Raw genomic sequence first — 20030 nt, 5'->3', positions numbered from 1 at the left:
AGCCATCATCCAAATGATTTTTTTCCATGTTTCTACAATATTAGATTCGTCGTTAATGTGTCATCAAATATTAAAGCCAAGTTTTAATGTATTATCTTGTTATTTTTGTAAGGACTTCGTAATGCGATATTTGGCTCGAAGGACCGCAGGTTGACGACTGAAATTCGGAAACGTAATAAATAATTTAATCAATTATATTACTGAGCATTACGGTCCTCCAATATGTCGACCGGCAGCAGATGAAATATTTTTAAACAATAAATGAGAAACGATCGATAAACGAGTAGCGAGACCAATTCTTCTAATCACAAATATCAATTATGCACGTTAACATTAAATACTAAGACAAACCTTTGTTTTCTAAATCAAATAATTATTATTATTGGTTGCGTAAGCCAAGAAATATGGTAATTATGTAATCCGGTTAATTTTTAATCAAATATTGAATGTACCTACACATTTCTGGTAATGTCGAATTCTTCGACGAGTAACTTCCGGTTTTAGTCAGTTTTTTTTTAATATTGATAAACACATTTATCTACCATAAAAAGCTTAACATTTATAAACTTAATATCAACATCAGATGTAAGTTTAGAGTTCGCATTTTGAATGACTTTAATTAATGAAAATTTTTGTGTTATGTTGTACTTAAAAAAAACCTAGAGAAGTCGAGTGACTAAATTTTTTTAAATCGCTGTCACTAGTTTACCGTTATTAAGTGTGACGCATTGACTGGATGCCGCTTGTAATGCTTAATTACACAATTAAATCTAATTAAAACTTGAACAAACATGATCTCGAAGTAAATAAAAATTGGAAACGAGATAAAAAGAAAATTGTTCTGGGAAAAAATGTGCAATTACTGTAAAATCCACACACGGTATAGATAACACCAGATATAATAATATTTCCAGTTGAAATTTTTATTTCATTTAAAAATTATTTATTACCATTTATTTTTATTAACATCGTGAAAGTTTACAAGCTATACTGACAGCCACAAATGAACGATAAGTGAAAAGTTACATTTCAGATTAACATTTTTACAATAAACATATTTATTAACTTGTCATTTTGCGATTACTCACTAATTAATCCAAAGTATACATAATCCCTTACAATATTTTAAGTTATGATCACGTTTATTTTATTCTGAAATGTTGATGCTAAGTGATCAATTAGCAAAACTGATTTAGTAAAAATATAAAGGAAGTTTGAAATAACATAAATATTTCATCATATTTAGTTTTAATTTTATTTCTTTTTTTAATTACAGACCCTACTCTTGGTAAGTATGAACCTAAATGTTACATAATTTACTTTAAGTTACCTTCTATGTTTGTAAATCGTTACTTTGAAATCAATTACTTAGATATAACAAGTTAACCACTTTGATCTGTGTAATTTATTTAAGATATGTATTGCAATTTAGCACACTGAATTACATTTTTTGATCACATGCATTGACGTCAATTAATTATTATAACAAAAAGATATGATCGAAACATCATAGATAGCTTGGGTAGTCAAGATTGAAAAGTTGAAAACATCTTTGAGTAGAAACAATTTACAAATATAACTTCTAAGATTTAATTGCATTATTTTCGCTAAGAAATCTTTACAATTGATAACATGCTGCTGCATTACTTTGTTTGCATTTTTACATTGCAAAAAGTTACAAACCCTCAGTGTTCACAATAGATATAAAAAACTTCTTGCGGTAAGATATTTTTGTTGACAACAGTTAGCTAGACTGTGATGTTGGTTTTGAACTTTTTCAAAATTCTCTTTCTGCGACAGACATTTTCATGACCTTAAAGGTGCGTCTAGGTTATTTATTATTATCGTGGTGACTGACGCAAATTTAAATTAAATTATGATAAAATCAAATAGAATTTAAGTGTTTAATTCGATAATAAAAGGCCGTTGGTTCTTTGTGCAAATGGCGTCTGATTTGAGGTGATAACACGACCGATATCACAGCTTTTGACGCCTACAAAATCGAAATATATTGATCTTACATAATAAGAGGGTGACAAAGATTTTTCATAACTTATTTTGCCACAAAATGCAGTTCGTTGACCAAAACTCCACTTGTAATGATATTTTCCAAATAATTTTTTGGTAGCGTGGCCTGTATTTGATTACTACAAGCTTACAAGCTACAAGGTGATAATATTTAAAACATATTATATATTTATTTTTTATTGACTTCTGCGGTTGACATATTTTACTTGAGTCAAGGTTATAAATAAATAAATTGATTGATGTTATCATTTTCTTGCCACGCTAACTTGGAGCCATATAAAATGCTTTATACGAGCGGCTCAACCAAAAGATTTTGTTATTATGTTTCCAGATTTAAATTAGACTGTAATTGGATGATTAGATTAATTGCGCCCTCGCAATTTTCTGATAACTTTTTTTGGCGAAGCGTAAAAGAAACAATCGTTTTTTTTATACCGAAGTCAAGTGATTGTCAATTAAAATAGCAGCAGGTAAGTAAAGATTTTTTTTCTGATGATCGCCGGCCATGTTGTTTATATAAAATGTGATCCTGGAACAATTGGGAGAAAAAGCATTCGCTATATTTTATCGTCCAGTATCCCGTTTGAAGTTTGAAGGTTATGATTAAATGTGTCATTTTGAGGACGACAAACTGATTTAGTGATTTCTCTCCTTCAACTATTGTAATATAAAATAAATTTATACAACAGCTTTTTTGTACGATCACGTGATTTATAGTATAATACATAATATCACTAGCTTTGTCAATTTGGCTTTCGACCAATCCACATTTCGGAAAACTAATAATAATACGGTTGTGATGATAAAGGAATAAACCGACTGCTGATAAACCAGTAGACGATACTTACCTGGTGATTGATTTGTAAAATTGATTGAATTGTTATTTGGACACATTTAAATCACGATTGACATTAAGTTTTTTTTGTGGTAACGTTATAAGCAGTTATCATTTTGATCCAGTTAATTAGTTCATTTTCATCTGGTTACGTCTGAAGCTGGTTAAGGTAAAAATAGACCAACATTTGTGCTCGAATTTCACATTGTTTGGTCGACCATTCTTATGTTCATCGAATTGAAATTACAGTCTTAATAGGTTTCAGATTAATTCAGGAATGAGCAATTGCCATTTCGATGCCTTTTTATTTACTGTAATTGTCTTATATATAATTAGAAAAGATGACTTTTTTGGGACAGTTACTTTTAAAATATATTTATTAAACAATTTAATTTTAATTTATTTGAATTTGAAACGCATTAATGAAATTAAGTATGATTGATTTTTATCTTCCCACTTTTTCCCTGCATGTTCCTTATAATTTCTAGCAACTTAACTAATCCTGATAGGCACTAAATCTAATGTTATCAATTAGGTGTCAATATTGAAGTTTTATGTATTTTTTTTTTTAATCTAAGTTAAACACAGATGAAAACATAGATCTTAATTTACCAATTAAGTATTTTAAATCCAGTATTATCTGATTAAATAACATAACATAAGCCTTTGATTGAAAATGGATATATGCTTTACGTTTTACGTAACAATTGAAATAAGTTAACAACTAACCACGACTAATAAGTATAAACGGTTTTAAAGTCATCTTATGGAACTAAGCCAAGTTCTCACAAGTGATCAGCTTTACGCTTCATGACCGCGATTTACAGTTTGTCTTCGAACTGCTTCTTCAGAAAACAGAATTCAGTTAAATTTGCAATTATGTGGATGACTACATTAAAAATAAAAAAGATTTTTGAGTAATTTATATGAGCTTGAATATGATTGTATTTAAATTAAAGTATATATATTTTGAACAGATTTGTTCGTGTTGTTTTCTAGAAATTTATAGAATAAAAAATAATGTTGCAATTGTGACAGGGTCGGTCAGATCGATCGAGCAAAACGACTTAATTTGTTGGTATAGAAGTAGCTTTCAGATTCGGGGCCGCTGGAATTTTGGATTAATTATTTATAGCTTGAATACCTTTGAGACATAAATGTCATAGTATTAAAAGAAATAACAGCGATATATAATATTATTTACAATGAAAAATATGCTAATGACTTACGATACTATCGTCAATATTTCTGGACTGCATCAAGATACATACTTAATTTTTAATAAATTATTTTTGCAAATATATTTTGCCACGTTATTCAAATTCTTATCAATAACAACACGAAAACACATAATTTCGTTCTTTAAGAGACATTTCAATGCATTTCCACCAACATTTCCCATCACATGATCTCTTAGAAATTTTATTTTAAAAAACTGAAACTTATGAGAAACGTGATTAGAAAAATGTGCTCTCATTGTTTTATAAACGTTTTATTGTTTGAAATTTCAAACGCACTACACCATTGTGACAGGTTTAGAGTTCAGTTATGCCATTAGAACAGATTATCTGGAGCAAAAATACAAGAGGTAAAAACCCACACTGTTATCACAATCCCACATAATTTTACTTACAACAATATTGTTTTAGAAACAAATTTATAGGGGTTTTACCTTTTGTGACGTTTTGTGTTTATTTTTCCATGATTTACTTATCAGAATTCTTTCATTTTATTGTAGGGAACTACGTCTAACTTCATTTTAAAGATTTTGATTTGTTGGATAGCACGTAAATTGATAATATCGAGTGTGGACGTAAATTGTGCCCCCCTCCTCACCTTCTAACTCTTGAAGGTCTTGGAGGTCATGTGGTCCATCATTTAAAATGTCTTTCAATTCTTTATCAACAGCAACTGGATTTTTCAATTCCATCAATCTGTTCTGGAGTTACGTTGGTTTGAATGTGGTTTCATAGTTGTATTTAAAGTAATTTAATAAGTTACATACAATTTTAATAATTGACTAATATTGATAAATAAATAACAAAACAATAAATAACCTAACGCCTACTGAAATTGAGGGAAAATGTAAATAAAACTCGTAGCAACAAAATAGTTTATTTTGATATTCCGAAGGCACACTTTCCCGGGTAATTGTGTTCCTCAGATTTTCCAATATTTATGTTGGATAATGTAAACCAGTGATTTTACATATCTTCATAAGAAGAGTATTAAATCGGGTGAACGAGCTGGTTACTCCATTAAACCACCTCTACCAATACTCTTATTTGGATTTGTTTGGTTGAAGCCTAAAATAGTGTGGGGGCTCCATCCTGTTAAAAAAGAATATCCATCTCAAACATGTTCCCAAATGGTATTTGTGTTCGAAAATTACTTTAAACAACTACAGTGAAACCACATTCAAATGGTCATAACTACAGATTAAATTGATAGAATTGAAGAACCCATTCACTGTTGAACAGAACGGTGATTGATTTGGCAAAAATTTTCCTACAATAATCGCCGCTTATCTCAAGACTAAAAATATGACTGACAAGTTTGATCATGTGAGTTTTGATTTAACATAAAAGAAACTTAGAAAATGGGATTTGTCTTAAATAATTCGATGCCGTTGTGTAAGTTAAAAAAAAAAATTTTTAGTACATAGTATGTACATATATACCGGGTGTGCGAAGTTTTACCGGCCGCACATTTAACCCTATTAAAAAATTAGTAAAAATTACGAAACTTTACGGTTACATTCCCTTGATATAAGACTTCAAATGTGTGTAATCAATTTTCCCTTATCACTTAATTCAGAGTCATAAAATTTAAAAAATCGTACACGCTCATAATACACAATTAATTCAAAGAACACATTTATGAAATTCGCATCCAAAGGTAATTATTCGTTTTGGAATTATTCCAATTTTAACATTAAGAGCGAAAAATGACCAAGATTTACAACTGCAGTGTCATAAATAAATATCTCATTGTTGGGAAACATCTGTTGACCACTTTTCTAGTCCCTAAAGGGTACCATCAACAACCTACGTCAACTTGTTTTGTGGAACTGACCGCCCAATTTAATAATAAACCATAACTAAATTTTGCACTTTAATATCAAATCCCATTTATTTCAAAAACCGGTGATGTTTTCATGATTTCAATGACACCAAATTTTTCCTAAATGTTTGAAAGGACTCTCATTCAAAAATTATGTAAATTAATGTAGCGGTACAATATTTCAAAAATTAGTTCAAAATAAAAATAATTGCAAGTTTAAGATGCTTAAATCTCAGATTTGTTCTCTCATAGGTTTTTTGTTCGGCCAATTTCGGAATTATAATTATCTTTGCCTAAATAGGTGAATTATTTTTATGGATTTTTTTTCTTAAAATTTACACAATATCTGATCACAATCAACTTTTTTCTCAATCTATTTTTGGTATATTTACCTGGATTTTTTTTTAAATGTCAAATTCGAGGTGTACCCCAAGTCACGTGATCATTTCTGTCGGTCAAATTTTTCGTTTTAAAACAATCAGGGTCAGAATTTTATTTTTATTAAATTATATGTATGAAAAAATGTCCCAGTCACAACCTTTTGGTAAGTACTGTATATCGGGTGTACAAAAAAGACGGACAGGCGTGTTAGTAGCATACATAGCATACATAGACCCCGATTTTATACCAAAAACTATTCTGCAGCTTTCAGTTAAAGAAAAAACTCTCAGAAAGAGAAAATGAAAATGGGATCAACGTAATAGGTAACTAAAAATACTATTTGCGGCACGAGCGACGAGCGAGTGCTTCATTTGCGCGTTGAGGTTTGTACAGTATTTTTTGAAATGAACATTAGCATTTTAAAATTATTAGGCAATAGTTCCCAATTTAGTGAATAGATAGCACTTGCCCAAATGTCAATCGAATTAATAGCGATTTATTTTCATTCTTTAGGAGTTTTCAACATCCAAATTGGAGAAATGAGAAATTTTCAGAAAAAGGCCAATGCTTTTTGGATGATTTTGAAGCACTAGTGCGTGAAATTTACGTTCGCGGTTAACTGCTGCGTTTGCGAAATGACATTTTGAAGTTAGTGAGTTCAAAAACTCATTTTGAAAACAATTTGAAAACTGTCACAATTTAATTGACATTTATTTTATAAAGGTACTTTTTTTTCGTCGCTATGATATGTTAGCATTGTTGCCGCGTTTGGAAAACTACTCTCCCACGATTTCAAAAGTATTCGTGAAAGAAGTTTTAGGGTTTTTTAGGGCACTTCATTATGTTCCCAGATGAATAACAGGATCACTTAGTTTTATAGGTAGATTAGTTGTACTCGTAACTTCCAAAAGTTCTTAAAGGCCAACACCAAAGAAACATTTTTCTTCATGTTCCATAATTACCCTAAATTGTGTACCTTATTTGGTGTCCGACCTTTTGACACACCCGATATATTTATATATGCATACATGCATACGCTGTCTTAAAATTATCGTATTCCGAGTTCGGGGCTTAGTAGGGGACATCCTGTTGACCAAGTAAAAATGTTTAAAAAAAAATTGTTGTACTTCCCTTTTAAACAAAAATTGGAAAAATAAAACTTTTATTTTTTCGAGATAAAGCTGTTTTTTCAAGAAATGTCTTTTCATTTATATTTTAATATTTTACATAATCATCCTCACCATATTTCAAAATGAATGACAACGATTTATATTTTTTATTTGAAGAAAACATGATGAAAAGTTTGAACCTTGAGATCCATATATCTTTGTAAAGACCTTCCCTCTATATTTTTTATTTTATTTTTTCGAGATTCCTGAGATTTTTCCCTACAAGACAGGGGTCTTGGAATACGTTAATTTTGCGACACCCTGTATATCATTGGAAAAAAACTTTTGGAAAATATTGTTGCACGCACTGATGCATGCATTTATATACATATACCTGCGTCACTATTAAGATCCAAATTGATATGATCTTCAATAAATCCACTTAACATACATTTTTCTTTAATCTGATAAAATTCTTGTGTTATTTTTATCTAAGGGACAAAATTTCAAGTATCCAGACTGTCCTAGAAAGAAATTTGTGGCACAGGACAGGACCAACATCCTTGATTATAAAACAAAAATTGTTATTTCTTATCTCTTAACGACCTCATTATAGATCCATTTTTCCTAGAACAAAGTGGGTACCTCACAATCTCACTTTTTCTTATTGCATAAAATCACGGGGACAGGTGCAATTTTAATTAACGTCATTGTGTTATCACAGATTTTGATTGTGTATTGATAGCCGCTCTAAAATGTGTTTTTAATTGCCACATCTTTAAAAAAAAATTGTTCTATTTCGAATTGGCATGATTGTTTCCGAAATGATTACGCGATTTTTCAATGACTTAAGTAATTAAAGAGGAAGCGACGTCAATATTAACAAAAACCTCTTTAGATTAAAAAATATTGGAAAGAACTTGATTGTGAAATTGATGTAGCAGTATGCTTGTTATCTCTCTAATATACGGAATAATAATAAATAATAAAACATATTGAGTACTTCGCGAAGTTGAATAAACCATGTATTAATATAATCATTTAAAAAGTGAAAATTAAGCAACAGCAAAAATTATTCCTTTGTTTTTTTAATACAAATGCATTGTACGTATCTAATGGACCTTTCCACAATTTTGCATAATCCTATTATCCTAAATTAAGCAACAGAAGAGAATCTTCCATTAAAAAAAAAGTTGAAGAGAATGCGTGATAAAAGACAATGTGAATGACATATGGGAAAGTGGAAAAAAATGAAATACTTAGTCGAAAGAGTATGATTTATACTGCACGTGCCTACATAAAATACGTGAACTTTAGAATTCATTAAAAAAGTGTTTCGCTGTTTCGAAATACTGTGTACTAATACCTAGTAACAATTAGTAGATAATACATAATGCAGTAGTAAAAATCTGTTAATAAACATCGAATAAAATCATTTGTTTTGTCAATTTACCGAAGTTGACGTCATTTATGGATCCTTTTAGTTGAAAAAACGATTTTATTGACTTCAATTCACATTTGCCCAATATTACTCAATAAATGAATGAAAATAATGCTTTACAAGATTTTACTAGGCATTTGCATCATTACAGGAAACTTATTTCGGTTAATGAAAAATTTTTACATTTACTACACTAAAATTATACCAGTTGTATTTAGCGTAATCGAATTTCAATTACGATCAAAACTTACGCTATTTGGAAAAGTGTTATTTGTGTTAGATATAACAGTAAAAAGTGTCCTCCAAAAACTCTAACAGTAAGTTATTCTCCTTGGAATTCTTAAGGAACAGCGTATTTTATTAAAATTTTGCTCCCAGGATCGTGGAAGTTGTAATTCAAAAACACTAATATAGAGAAATAGAATTTACAAAATTAGTTACTCTTATCAAATAAAAATGTAGGTTGAAAAATGCAACGTTCCAGAGTTCTAGCATCCTAGAATCTAATAGTACCATTCTATTTAGTCCAATTAAATGTATCCGAGAGTTATTTCATTTGGACGTACAAGAAAAAGAATGTGCAGTTGGCAATTATTCATTAATAAAATGGAGACATTCTTATTGTTAACTGTATCCCATCTGCCAAATAATATGTCAATTAGATGATTGTAAATAAAATTAGCACTTGTCTTAAATAAAAGAAAATATAGTACTGTTTATCTATCACTATCGTTATAACAATAAGGATAAGTGAAGGTTACTGGGGCGAAAAGCTGTTGCTTTTTAAATGGAGGGGCATGTCCACAATTTCCTTCAATAACAGAGCGCATAACTACCGAGAGGTAGCTAAGATTCAAACAGTGTCTGACGTCACTATCTATTATCTAGCAATTTTCAAGAGTACCTGCGTACCTGGAACATTTCGCTCATGGTTTTAGTACGTACTTAAACTAGCCCCAGTGTTGTGAATGCTGGTTGTTCTTTTCTCCGTGTTGCACGTGTTAGTTAATTTTTGTAAAGCTGGCTATTCATCACTATCCCTCGTAAGTAAAAAATATTTTTTAGAAAAATGTGTTCGTTCGATGACAGAAACTAATGAACTCACGTAAATACCCAAGTCATTAAACCGGTTGCCATTAAATTCGAATTGTATTTTGAAAATCCAATTTAAAATTGAAACCTGCCCAAATTATAACGTCTGATTTAAGTTTTTATTGTGAGATAATTTTTATAACAAAAATTACACTGGATAAATTTACGCTATGCAATGGTAAAAAATAATATTTGCCCATAGAAATACAATTTTATTTTCAGTAAGAAATGATCTGTCTTTACATCCTTTCTAATTAACCTAACACTACAGTAATTTATATTTTGTTCGATGAGCATTTAATTTCAGTACACTTATATACTCGTCACACAAAATTCCAACAAAATTTTGTTGTTTCCGTGTGCTCAGTGTTTGTTGCATAAAACTATCGTATTATAATTACAGGATAATTATAGTTTTATCTTTATAAGTCTAATAAGTGATTATTCTTACTTAAATTCATCAGTTTCGCGATTTGATAACAGTAATTAAAAACGATTCAGTATAATAACTGTTGACTATGAAAAATTTTAAATCAGAATTGTAGAATAAAAAACCTCAAAAAGATGACTGTGCATTATTAACTAAACAAAAAATTATGTCACGACCAAAGTTAAATCCGTTTGAGCCATACCAGGACAAGTTAGTTCCGTGTTTTGTTCGTTACAAATTTTGTAGAATTCTGGTATTGTGTATTTGGTTGGAATTCTGCTCGATATTTGTACGTGAATCGATTAAGTACATTTATCGTCAATGATAAGTGTGTTGGAGCATTATTGACATAACGGTCTTCTTCGGAAGAAATCATCAAATACATTTTGATACTTTTCACTATTGTTATATCAACCTTTCTGATAAGATAGAACTAAAGAATTAAAAACACTTCTAATTGGCCTTCTCAACGGAATATTTCCAGGATATGCGACATACATAACTTTGTTTCATCCGGTAAATACAAAAGACTTCTCGTTTAATATCAGAAGATTTACGCACTTCCAATTATGAAACAACAACGAATTTTACAGTTAAGTTAATCGAACAGCTTTATACAGGAAGTTCCAGTATTCTGAAAAAATTAAACTTGATTCAAAAATTATGCATAATTAGACGCCCGATAAGGCCAACCAACTTGAATACATTTATACAGGGTGTCTCAAAATTCGCCGAATTCCGAATTCAGAGCGTTGTAGGGGATCACTTCAGTATATTTTCTTCAGGAAGAGTGAATTTTTTTAGAGCTCCACTGGGTCCTTCCCTACCACGCTTTGAATTCGGAATTCGCGAATTTTGAGACATCCTGCATTCTGTCATGTATAATATTGGAGCAGCCTGTATATTGGTGTATTGTATTTTTATTTATCTGAATGAAGTAATGTATTAGTCAATAATTTACCCAAGATAAACTTTAATCGTCTACTAGATAAATCGACGATTTCAATAATTAATGAAAAGAATCAGATGATTAGTCAAAACCGATTTTTAAATTCGATTAAATTAAAACGGGAAAGTTCGAAAGTTCAAAAATCTTGTCGAACATCTAGAAATAAAGATAAAATTCGTGTCTTGGATTCTTGGTACAACATACATATTTGAGTTATTACAACAATGAGATAATTTAAAAAATCTATTTATGGAATAAGAAGAAGCATCTTTAAGAACCACATAAATTTGCTATTATTTTTTTAAGTCACGTTTAAACGATATATAGACTAATTATTACGCAACAACACACAAATGTAATAGTTGTTGTGGTTTAAACGATTCTAGGCTTTCAAAGAAATGGAAACGGAAATTTTAGTCTTTATTTCATTCTCTTTCTGTTTGTTTTTGTTGAAACGTAATGTTTTCATAAAATTACAATTTGAGTTTTTAATAAATAAAACCCAAGATGAAACCATAACTCAGCAGAAATATTAATTAACCATCCAGACTTGCCAACAATGTGACATATCTCGAATGTCGCAATAAGAGTAAAACAGATCCCACAAGAAATTGCGAGTACAAAGAGCGGTGAGGATCCATCGATTTTACGTTATCCTGTTACAAATGAATAGTTGTGTTTTGATTATGCGAACATTATCTTAGTTGACACCTTAGACAAGCTCGTTAGGCTGTTAGGTGAGTTTCTTGAAGTGATTTGATCTTTGGTCATTTTCCCAATTTAGAATCAGAGATAATTCCTAAAGCAGCTTTATCTAGGAGTTGATACGTTTTATTTAAACAACTTTCTGTAATAAAAATAAAACGAAAAACACTCTTATTCACATACTTCAAAAATCATCATTTTTTGTTTGGGAAAAAGAATAATAAATACGAACGATTTCCTAAAGAGATTATTGTAGGCATGTGCAGCATCATTGTAAGTAGCATAGTGGGTCATAAATCTACCAAATAAAACTGATTAAAGTACATTTTACCGGTCTGTTCCAGGCAACGGGATTTTTCTTATTTTATCAGTTATTTTAGTGATAAATGAGTGATAACGGTATGTCACCACACAATCATTTAACTTGTGTAAAATAGAAAATGGACTTCTTGCAAGAACAATGGTGTTTTAAAAATGTATTTATACAATTTCTTGCACAATAATGTGATTAATGTTAAGAATTTAAAATAATCGGGGATTTTTCGCTTAATAGTTGAATTACAGAAACCGATTTCGTGATGGTGAAGTATCTGCGGTTAAATAGCCGTAATTAAAAACAACCTTAATGTTTATTGATTAGGAATAAATAAATCTGGACAATAAAACTGATAGAGCTTGTGCACCATAAAAACTGTCTGTTTCACATAAATAAAAGAGTAAAATCGGGATTAAATAACTTGTCATTCGATATTTACAACATCGATCTCATTTGAAGATCGTTATATTACTATATGATCGTATTATCGGTCGATAACGTATTTACCACTAAATTATGATGTTTTGTCGTTAGTTATTATCCCCAAATTTACATTCGAAATTAGTTTAAACGTTGTACTAAGCAGGTACTCTACTCTCTAGATTTTTCCACTCTTTTAAATCGACGATACTTTGATAAACGGAACTACCTACATTTGAAAAGGCGCCACTTGTACAAGTACACTGATAGAAGATCTCGTCTCGTCATGAGAAAGCAATTGAGAACATGTTATTTTTGGTTTTGGGCCAACTTTCAAACAACTGAAAAATCAAAAATTAAATCGAAATCGAAACAACCATGATGCGTGAATTGTCCGATTTCGCTCTCATTGTCTTGAGGAGGTGATAATTTCCGAAACTGTTTTCACTAACTGAAACGACAGTAAACTGTGTTTACCATAAATGTTCTTATGGTCTTGTAATTAACCGTTTGTATTTTATTAGGTAGCTTAATATATCAGTCACCTAGCAGACAAAATGAAAATTACTGTCAATATTTAGACATCATTAAGACGTTTGTCATGAACTAAACCCATTTTAAAAATGGTAACGAGCTGAAACGCTCTTGTTAACACAGAAAAAAATCACTGATCGGGATGCTAATAAAATAATCTTTCAAGATTGTAATCGAACATGATAATATATCGTGATGAATCTCCATCAAAATGAAGCATATTATTATCACACATTTGAACATATGTTCATTTATTTAATTTATCAAAATTAACATTTCCAATTGCGTATGTGTGTGTGGATATATCTGAATGGCAGTAATTGATCTCGATTCAGTTATTCTTGTAATTTTTTTAGAACGAAAAGTTTGCAGGAACTACAGTTAACTGTAATATCTAGTTGTCAAGAGAGATTTGCTTTATACTTTCAAGATCCATTTATGTCTTTTATAGGTAGAATAAAAATCGGATTTCTGGGCTATTATGTACAACGACTTTACTATCAATTGAGTATAAATATTCGTTTTATCAGTTAATTATTTGTTTTTGTAAATTTATGACGACTCATCATAAAAAAAATCATAAAACATAGTTTTCTTCAAATTGTTTTCGCCACAACCGGATGAGATCACTAAATTTACCTTATCTTTACGTATTCTTCTTTAAATTAGTGGGAGGTAAACATTTAAATTTTCACTTCTTTTCCAATTCCACTGAACTATTGCTCGAGTGTAAACAGGTTGTAGATAAATTATCAACACTTAAAAATTCGATTGTTGTTCACTACGCCTTTAAATACGAATAACGTCAAAGATTTTATCGAAAACATTTCTTTTCAATTAAATTGTCATTTGTGATCTTATCTGATGTTTGAAATTTCAAATCACATTAAAGGAACAAAAAATGTATCTACCTGGCACATTAAAATTGTAATAAAATGTATTCAAATGCAATTGTCGTCATTATCTCAATTGATGCATGAAAAAATATACAAATACTTTCTCCACAAATCAACTTTCTAACCAAATTAGTTAATTATTCTATTAAATGAATTTTATAAAATTCTTGACGATTATGCAGGAAGCTAAAACATTATCGTCTATAACTATGGATAATTGTATTACTTTTAGTGTGGAGATCATTTATTTACTGTTATGATTACGGTGGCGTAACGGTCTTTAAAAACAGAATTTTTTTCGTTAACCCAAACCGCAAGATGTTGCAAACTGGTAAAAGTTAATTTTTCTTCACCAACAATTAAGCAACAAAGAAATCTTTTTTCTGATTCTTAATTGATTTTCTTGGTCTTGTAAGTTAAAATGTTAAATCTGATAAGGCGGAAATATTTTCAAATCATAGTCAGAAGCGAAATTTATTAGAAATACGATAAACTTATCTATGTTTGCGATATGAACATTCATTTAAAGGTAACAGCAACAGTTATAAACAAAAATTCAAAATGTAACAAGCAATTTTAAGATTTCTCTGCATTTTGATGTTACTGGTGAAAATCAATGTGAGCGACTAAGGTAAATATGGTATGAGATAAGTGTCGTTGTAATTTTCCTGCTTCTTCCAAATAAACACTTTTTCGAAATCATATGCTTATTGAATCTTGTAATTAAGTCGTATTTGTTGCATTTGTGTTTGGACAAATATGAGAAAAATTTCACATGAATACAACAAAATAAACACGAAATTTCATTGACATATCGAATTCTTAAAAATTTGACGTAAATTCAGACATCAGAAACAAAGGTAAATATTTTTCTCACCATTACCAGTGTTGCTATTATCATCATTGCATTATTATTTTAACTTATCTCAATACAATAAAATGAAGACATTTTTAATTACTGAAATAAGAACACAACACAGTTGCTTACAATTAAACTATAATTTTCTGTAATTTAATATGTCCACACAACATTTTCCTTTTAGATTAAATCATTTTGAATGGTCGTCAAGGACTCATTCATACCGAAAATTGAGCGCACTTCTGAGAAGTGAAATTACAAGAGACGTTTTAGACGGAATTCAACCTATTCATACGTCAAATCCATAAACACATAAGGTAAGTATCATTTATTTTATTCATTAATACCTACAATAAACGACTCAATCGGATTTAATGAAAACGTGTCGCTTTTATGTGAATTTTTAATTGCAATTTAAGCAGATAATATGAAATAAAATTAAGGCAATTAATATTTCATAATTTTAATAAGAGTTTATTTATCTGCATTTAGAACAAACAATATTTCAAATCGTTTTATCAACAAATAGGTACACTAATAAAATTATTTCGATATCAACATAAAGTTTTAAAACAATGTTTGTACAAAGTGAACTGTTAAATTTTTACTGGCACTTAAATCGAATTGCATAATAAATTTCAAGTGCGATTCACCTGTAAAATATTTTTTATTCTAATTCTAGTGAATTGTGTGCGCATTTGAAGATAATGTTTGTTTTCCATTGTCATAATATATTCAAAATAGTAAAAAATGCGAAATGCTAAAAATTTGAGTGACTCACTTTACGGTTATTTTTTAGCAACGTTGTTATTTTGTATTCGAACGAGTTGGGTATTTCAGTTTGTCATTGTGGTATCGGTGCAACAGACATTTTCAAAAATTTCAGCAATGGTGGTCTATAATTATGAAGGTGAAGAGAACCTGGATCCTCAAATTACAATATCCGTGTTATCCGACAAGATCCCTGAAATGCCTGAAAATCAGTTAACTGTCTCTACAATTCTAAGTTTTTCACCAGATTTACCTAAAACGAAAGAGATGGAAGCAGAAAATGGTAACAACAATTTCCAAATAGTTTAAAAGTTTGAATTTTGAAATTCGTGTATGTAGATAAAGTTGAATCTCTCTACAACGGCAAATCTTTGGAGTCAATAAAGTCCATCACTCTTAGTGAGTCCGAAGTAGAAGCCGAAACCACAGCAATAGATAAAGAACATTGGTATTCGATAACTTTGCAAGTTTTCATCCCTTTCATGATAGCGGGGATAGGTACAATAGGCGCTGGAATAGTACTGGGAAATGTTGAGGTTAGTAAAATGACATTTGACGAAAATGAAATATTGGATGTTCGCGACACATCTCGAACCTTGTCATTTATTTAATTGGATAAATACACAGGAATATGAAGTTTTCAAAGAAGTTAAAGCGTTGTACATCTTGGTACCGTCTATTATCGGCCTCAAAGGCAACTTGGACATGTGTCTGGCTTCGCGTCTTTCCACTCAAGCTCATCTAGGTACGATGAAGTCCAAACGCGAACTCTTTAAAATGATCGTCGGTAATGTCGGGTTGGTGCAAGTAAGATAGCTCAAAAAGATCCAAAAAATTTTGACTTGATCGATGAATTTTAGGTACAAGCAATTGTCGCGTCGTGTCTGGTTGCTATTTTCGCTGTTGGTGCCTCAGCTCTAGTCAACGGAGGGTTTGATTGGGAACATGCGTTGCTGTTAGCAACTTCTGGAGTACTGACAGCAACGATGTCGTGCTTGATCCTAGATTTCGTACTGATAGCTGTGATAATCATATCTTACAAATTAAAATTGAACCCGGACAACGTCGCAACGCCTTTTGCAGCCAGTATTGGTGATGTGGTATCCCTTCTAGTCCTCTCGTCATGGGCCAGTTTATTGTTTTCCATCCATGGTCAGTACCATCCAAGACTACTTCAAGATCCCTCTTTATCAACTCTTTTTACAGATGATTACCCGGAAGTCATGATATCCGTTTTGGGAGTTTACATTCTTTTGATCTTACCTATATGGATATTCATTGTGAGGAAAAATAATTATACGAAAAAAATTTTAACCCACGGATGGACTCCAGTTCTCAGCGCTCTCATAATTAGCGGGTAAGTTGTAATTTTCTTAGCATGCCCGTAATGTGTATCATTTGCAATAAAGGAAGTACGCAATTTTGACAATGAACGAGTGCATTTCCGAACTTACATAGGTACTTATTTTTCCGTTCCAATAATAATTCTTATAAACAAAAGAAAAACAAGTGCGTTGCGGGATGATCTATTACCATGATTCTCTGTAAAATAAATACAACACACTCTATATTATATCGGGTGTTCATTTAAAAAAAATAGGCGCTGAAAAGTTGATTGTGAATACACCACGGATTAGATATCACGGATGAAATGTTTAAATCTAACCTCACTTTTTGCGTTGTTGGTGTTTTTACCGTGCAGACTGACGAGTGATGGTGTGTTCACAATCGACTCTTCAACGCCAACTTTGAGGATAAATTTAAATGAACACCTGATACATCCGACATAGTTCTACGGACGATCGTTGAATTAACACTTTCATTAAACTTGATACAATTTTGTATTTACATATTAAACACAAAGAAAATTTACTCGAGGTTATTTTTTAAATTTCCATTTATCTTCTCTCTGATTGATAATAATTATTGGGGCATAAACGATTTCACTTTTCTTGATTTTTTATTTTTTTTATTGATAATAAACACTGAATACGAAAGAAACAATGTTTTTTTTTGCAGTATTATATTATTGTTGTTATAGTGATTTCCGCAATATCGTGAAAAAAGTTAAAACGTTGTAAAATGTTTTATCAGATTTTTTTCGATTGATTTAATATAATTTTTATGGTTGCATGACGTTGTGGTATAAATGTAATATTTGAACAATATATAAAAACGATAAAATCGTAATACAAATATAATTATGCAATAGTTTACAAGTAACAAAGTACTGGTTTTTACAATTACATGTATTTACAATTTCTTCCATTGACCTCGAGTGTTAACAACATGGCGTAGGTACTCCACTAAAAATTGACGTGCCAGGTATTCTACTACCACTGGACTAATTTTACACTTCAGAGTTTATGATCGTAATATTGACGAGTAACGTCTGAAAAACATCATCATGTTAACAACAGCGTGATCATGACATTGAGCAAATTTTCCTGTGGTTTTGCTCCACAATATTGACAGTTTTTGCCTCACTTTGATGACAGTGACCCCCGACAATAATTGTAGCCTTGAACATGACACTGCATTTACATGCACCGCGCAATCAGTCGTTCATGAATACTCGATTTATCGCATTCCGTTTTATTTTGTAGATTGGGTGGACTGGTTCTGGATTCTGCCGTAGACCAGTTTACTGGTTTTGTCGTCTTCCAGCCAATTATCAACGGAATTGGTGGTAACTTGGTGTCAGTGCAAGCAAGTCGCATATCAACGATGCTCCACAAGACTTCTTTGAAGGGTGTCATCCCTCCTCATACCAAACAGTGGGTTTGGCCGTGGAAAGCACTAATTCGAGGGGTACTTCCGGCCAAATCCGCAAGGATTCTACTTTTAATGATGATCCCAGGACAAACTGTATTTGTTTTCGTAGCCGACCTTATATACAACGAAGGAGTTTCCTGTGTGTACCCGGCTTTTGCCTTGACTTACGTTGGAGTCAGTCTATTACAAATTATGCTGCTCTTGTATATTGCTCACATCATGATCCACACGATGTGGAGGTTCAAGATGGATCCAGACAATTCGGCTATTCCGTACTTAACAGCTCTTGGAGACCTTCTGGGATCCAGCCTTCTGCTTCTAGCTTTCATCTTCTTAAGAGCAATTCATCAAGATTACACTCCAGTCATTCTCGAGGAAACAGCAAACAATTAGTGACGATTAAATAAACCTAGTACTTATTTTAATGTGATCAATTAAGTTTTATCTAATTCAATTGTATATAAACAATGATAATGTACAAACTTATAGTATTATATATATCTATATACCTTTAAATTTACAGTTTCTGTAAATTTAAAATTTCGTGATTTTATTGCCAGTAATTTTATTTTGATAAGATGTAAAACCAATTTTAATAAACATGAACACGAACATTTATTTTCTCCCTATCACTAACTTTTACCACTTTTCACTAGTACATTAAATTATAATAATAGTTTCAGTAGTCCACAACAACAAAACTTATTAATAATAACGAAAATTATGCCATTTTACTAAAACTTCGTGGGGATTTTTTCATCAACTCCTTGATGATGGATTTATGAACTAAGTTAAAAAAAATTGTGCCATACAAAGTGTAGATGTGCTTACAGGTGACTTTCTATCTGAGAAGTATAATAAAAAATACCGTTTGCTAGAAGAATGTAAGGGAATACATATATGTACACTAATATACAGGGTTTTCATAAATAACTCATGCATCAGGTGTGCTGTGACTCCATGTATTTAAATGGAGACACAGCCTTCTTGAGACACGAATCATTTATGAACACCCGGTAAAGAATTGTCGAAAATTTATTTAAAAAAAAAACCCAAAGTTCAAATATGTACAATATCATGTTTGTTGTGCCCTGTTATGTGATGGACCAAGGCAAAGGTGAGACGCAGTGTTAACCTTGTTAAACATTTACAGCCAACCACTGGGAGTAAGTAATACGATAAAACAGTGATTCCGAAACTTTGATAGCTCCAGAATCCTTAAAAAGGAAACCGACTATTATCTGTCGGACCCCGCAGGAGTCCGCGGACGACAGTTTCGGAACCACTGTTTTCCAGTGCCCTAACTTTCCAGACTTGAGGTTTAAGTTTACATAAACCAAAGTATGACGGTCAACTGTAAAAGTTTTATCGTAATGAATTTATAAATTCTTTCGATTTCAAAATTTAATTTAATTTGTGTAACATT

At 31.0% G+C, this 20030-nt stretch overlaps 1 protein-coding gene across 4 annotated transcripts; it reads left to right on the top strand.

Moving 5' to 3' along the window:
- The first annotated feature begins 9741 nt into the window (after positions 1 to 9741).
- Positions 9742 to 19222, top strand: LOC138139893 (solute carrier family 41 member 3-like). Of its 4 annotated transcripts, XM_069060471.1 has the most exons (8): positions 9742 to 9900; positions 15243 to 15375; positions 15945 to 16112; positions 16169 to 16365; positions 16457 to 16636; positions 16690 to 16981; positions 17036 to 17186; positions 18436 to 19222. In XM_069060471.1, exons 3-8 carry the CDS (start codon positions 15947 to 15949, stop codon positions 18995 to 18997), a joined length of 1548 nt encoding a protein of 515 aa, XP_068916572.1. In that variant the 5' UTR covers positions 9742 to 9900; positions 15243 to 15375; positions 15945 to 15946; the 3' UTR covers positions 18998 to 19222. The 4 variants fall into 4 exon arrangements, with proteins under 4 accessions (XP_068916572.1, XP_068916569.1, XP_068916571.1 ...); XM_069060468.1 differs by having other exon boundaries at positions 16690 to 17186; XM_069060470.1 differs by having other exon boundaries at positions 15899 to 16112; positions 16690 to 17186.
- The last annotated feature ends 808 nt before the right edge of the window (positions 19223 to 20030 follow it).

The sequence above is a fragment of the Tenebrio molitor genome, chromosome X, assembly GCF_963966145.1.
Source record: "Tenebrio molitor chromosome X, icTenMoli1.1, whole genome shotgun sequence".
Classification (NCBI taxonomy): Eukaryota; Metazoa; Arthropoda; class Insecta; order Coleoptera; family Tenebrionidae; genus Tenebrio; species Tenebrio molitor.
The sequence above is the reverse complement of the archived record's forward strand: the minus strand, read 5'-3'. Positions and strand labels throughout refer to the sequence as shown.

Coding starts and splice junctions, on each gene's coding strand:
- LOC138139893 (XM_069060468.1), top strand. CDS start 15,947: ATGGTGGTCTATAATTATGAAGGTGAAGAGAACCTGGATCCTCAAATT. Junction 16,113..16,168: donor AGAGATGGAAGCAGAAAATG/GTAACAACAATT, acceptor TCGTGTATGTAG/ATAAAGTTGAATCTCTCTAC. Junction 17,187..18,435: donor AGCGCTCTCATAATTAGCGG/GTAAGTTGTAAT, acceptor TTTATTTTGTAG/ATTGGGTGGACTGGTTCTGG.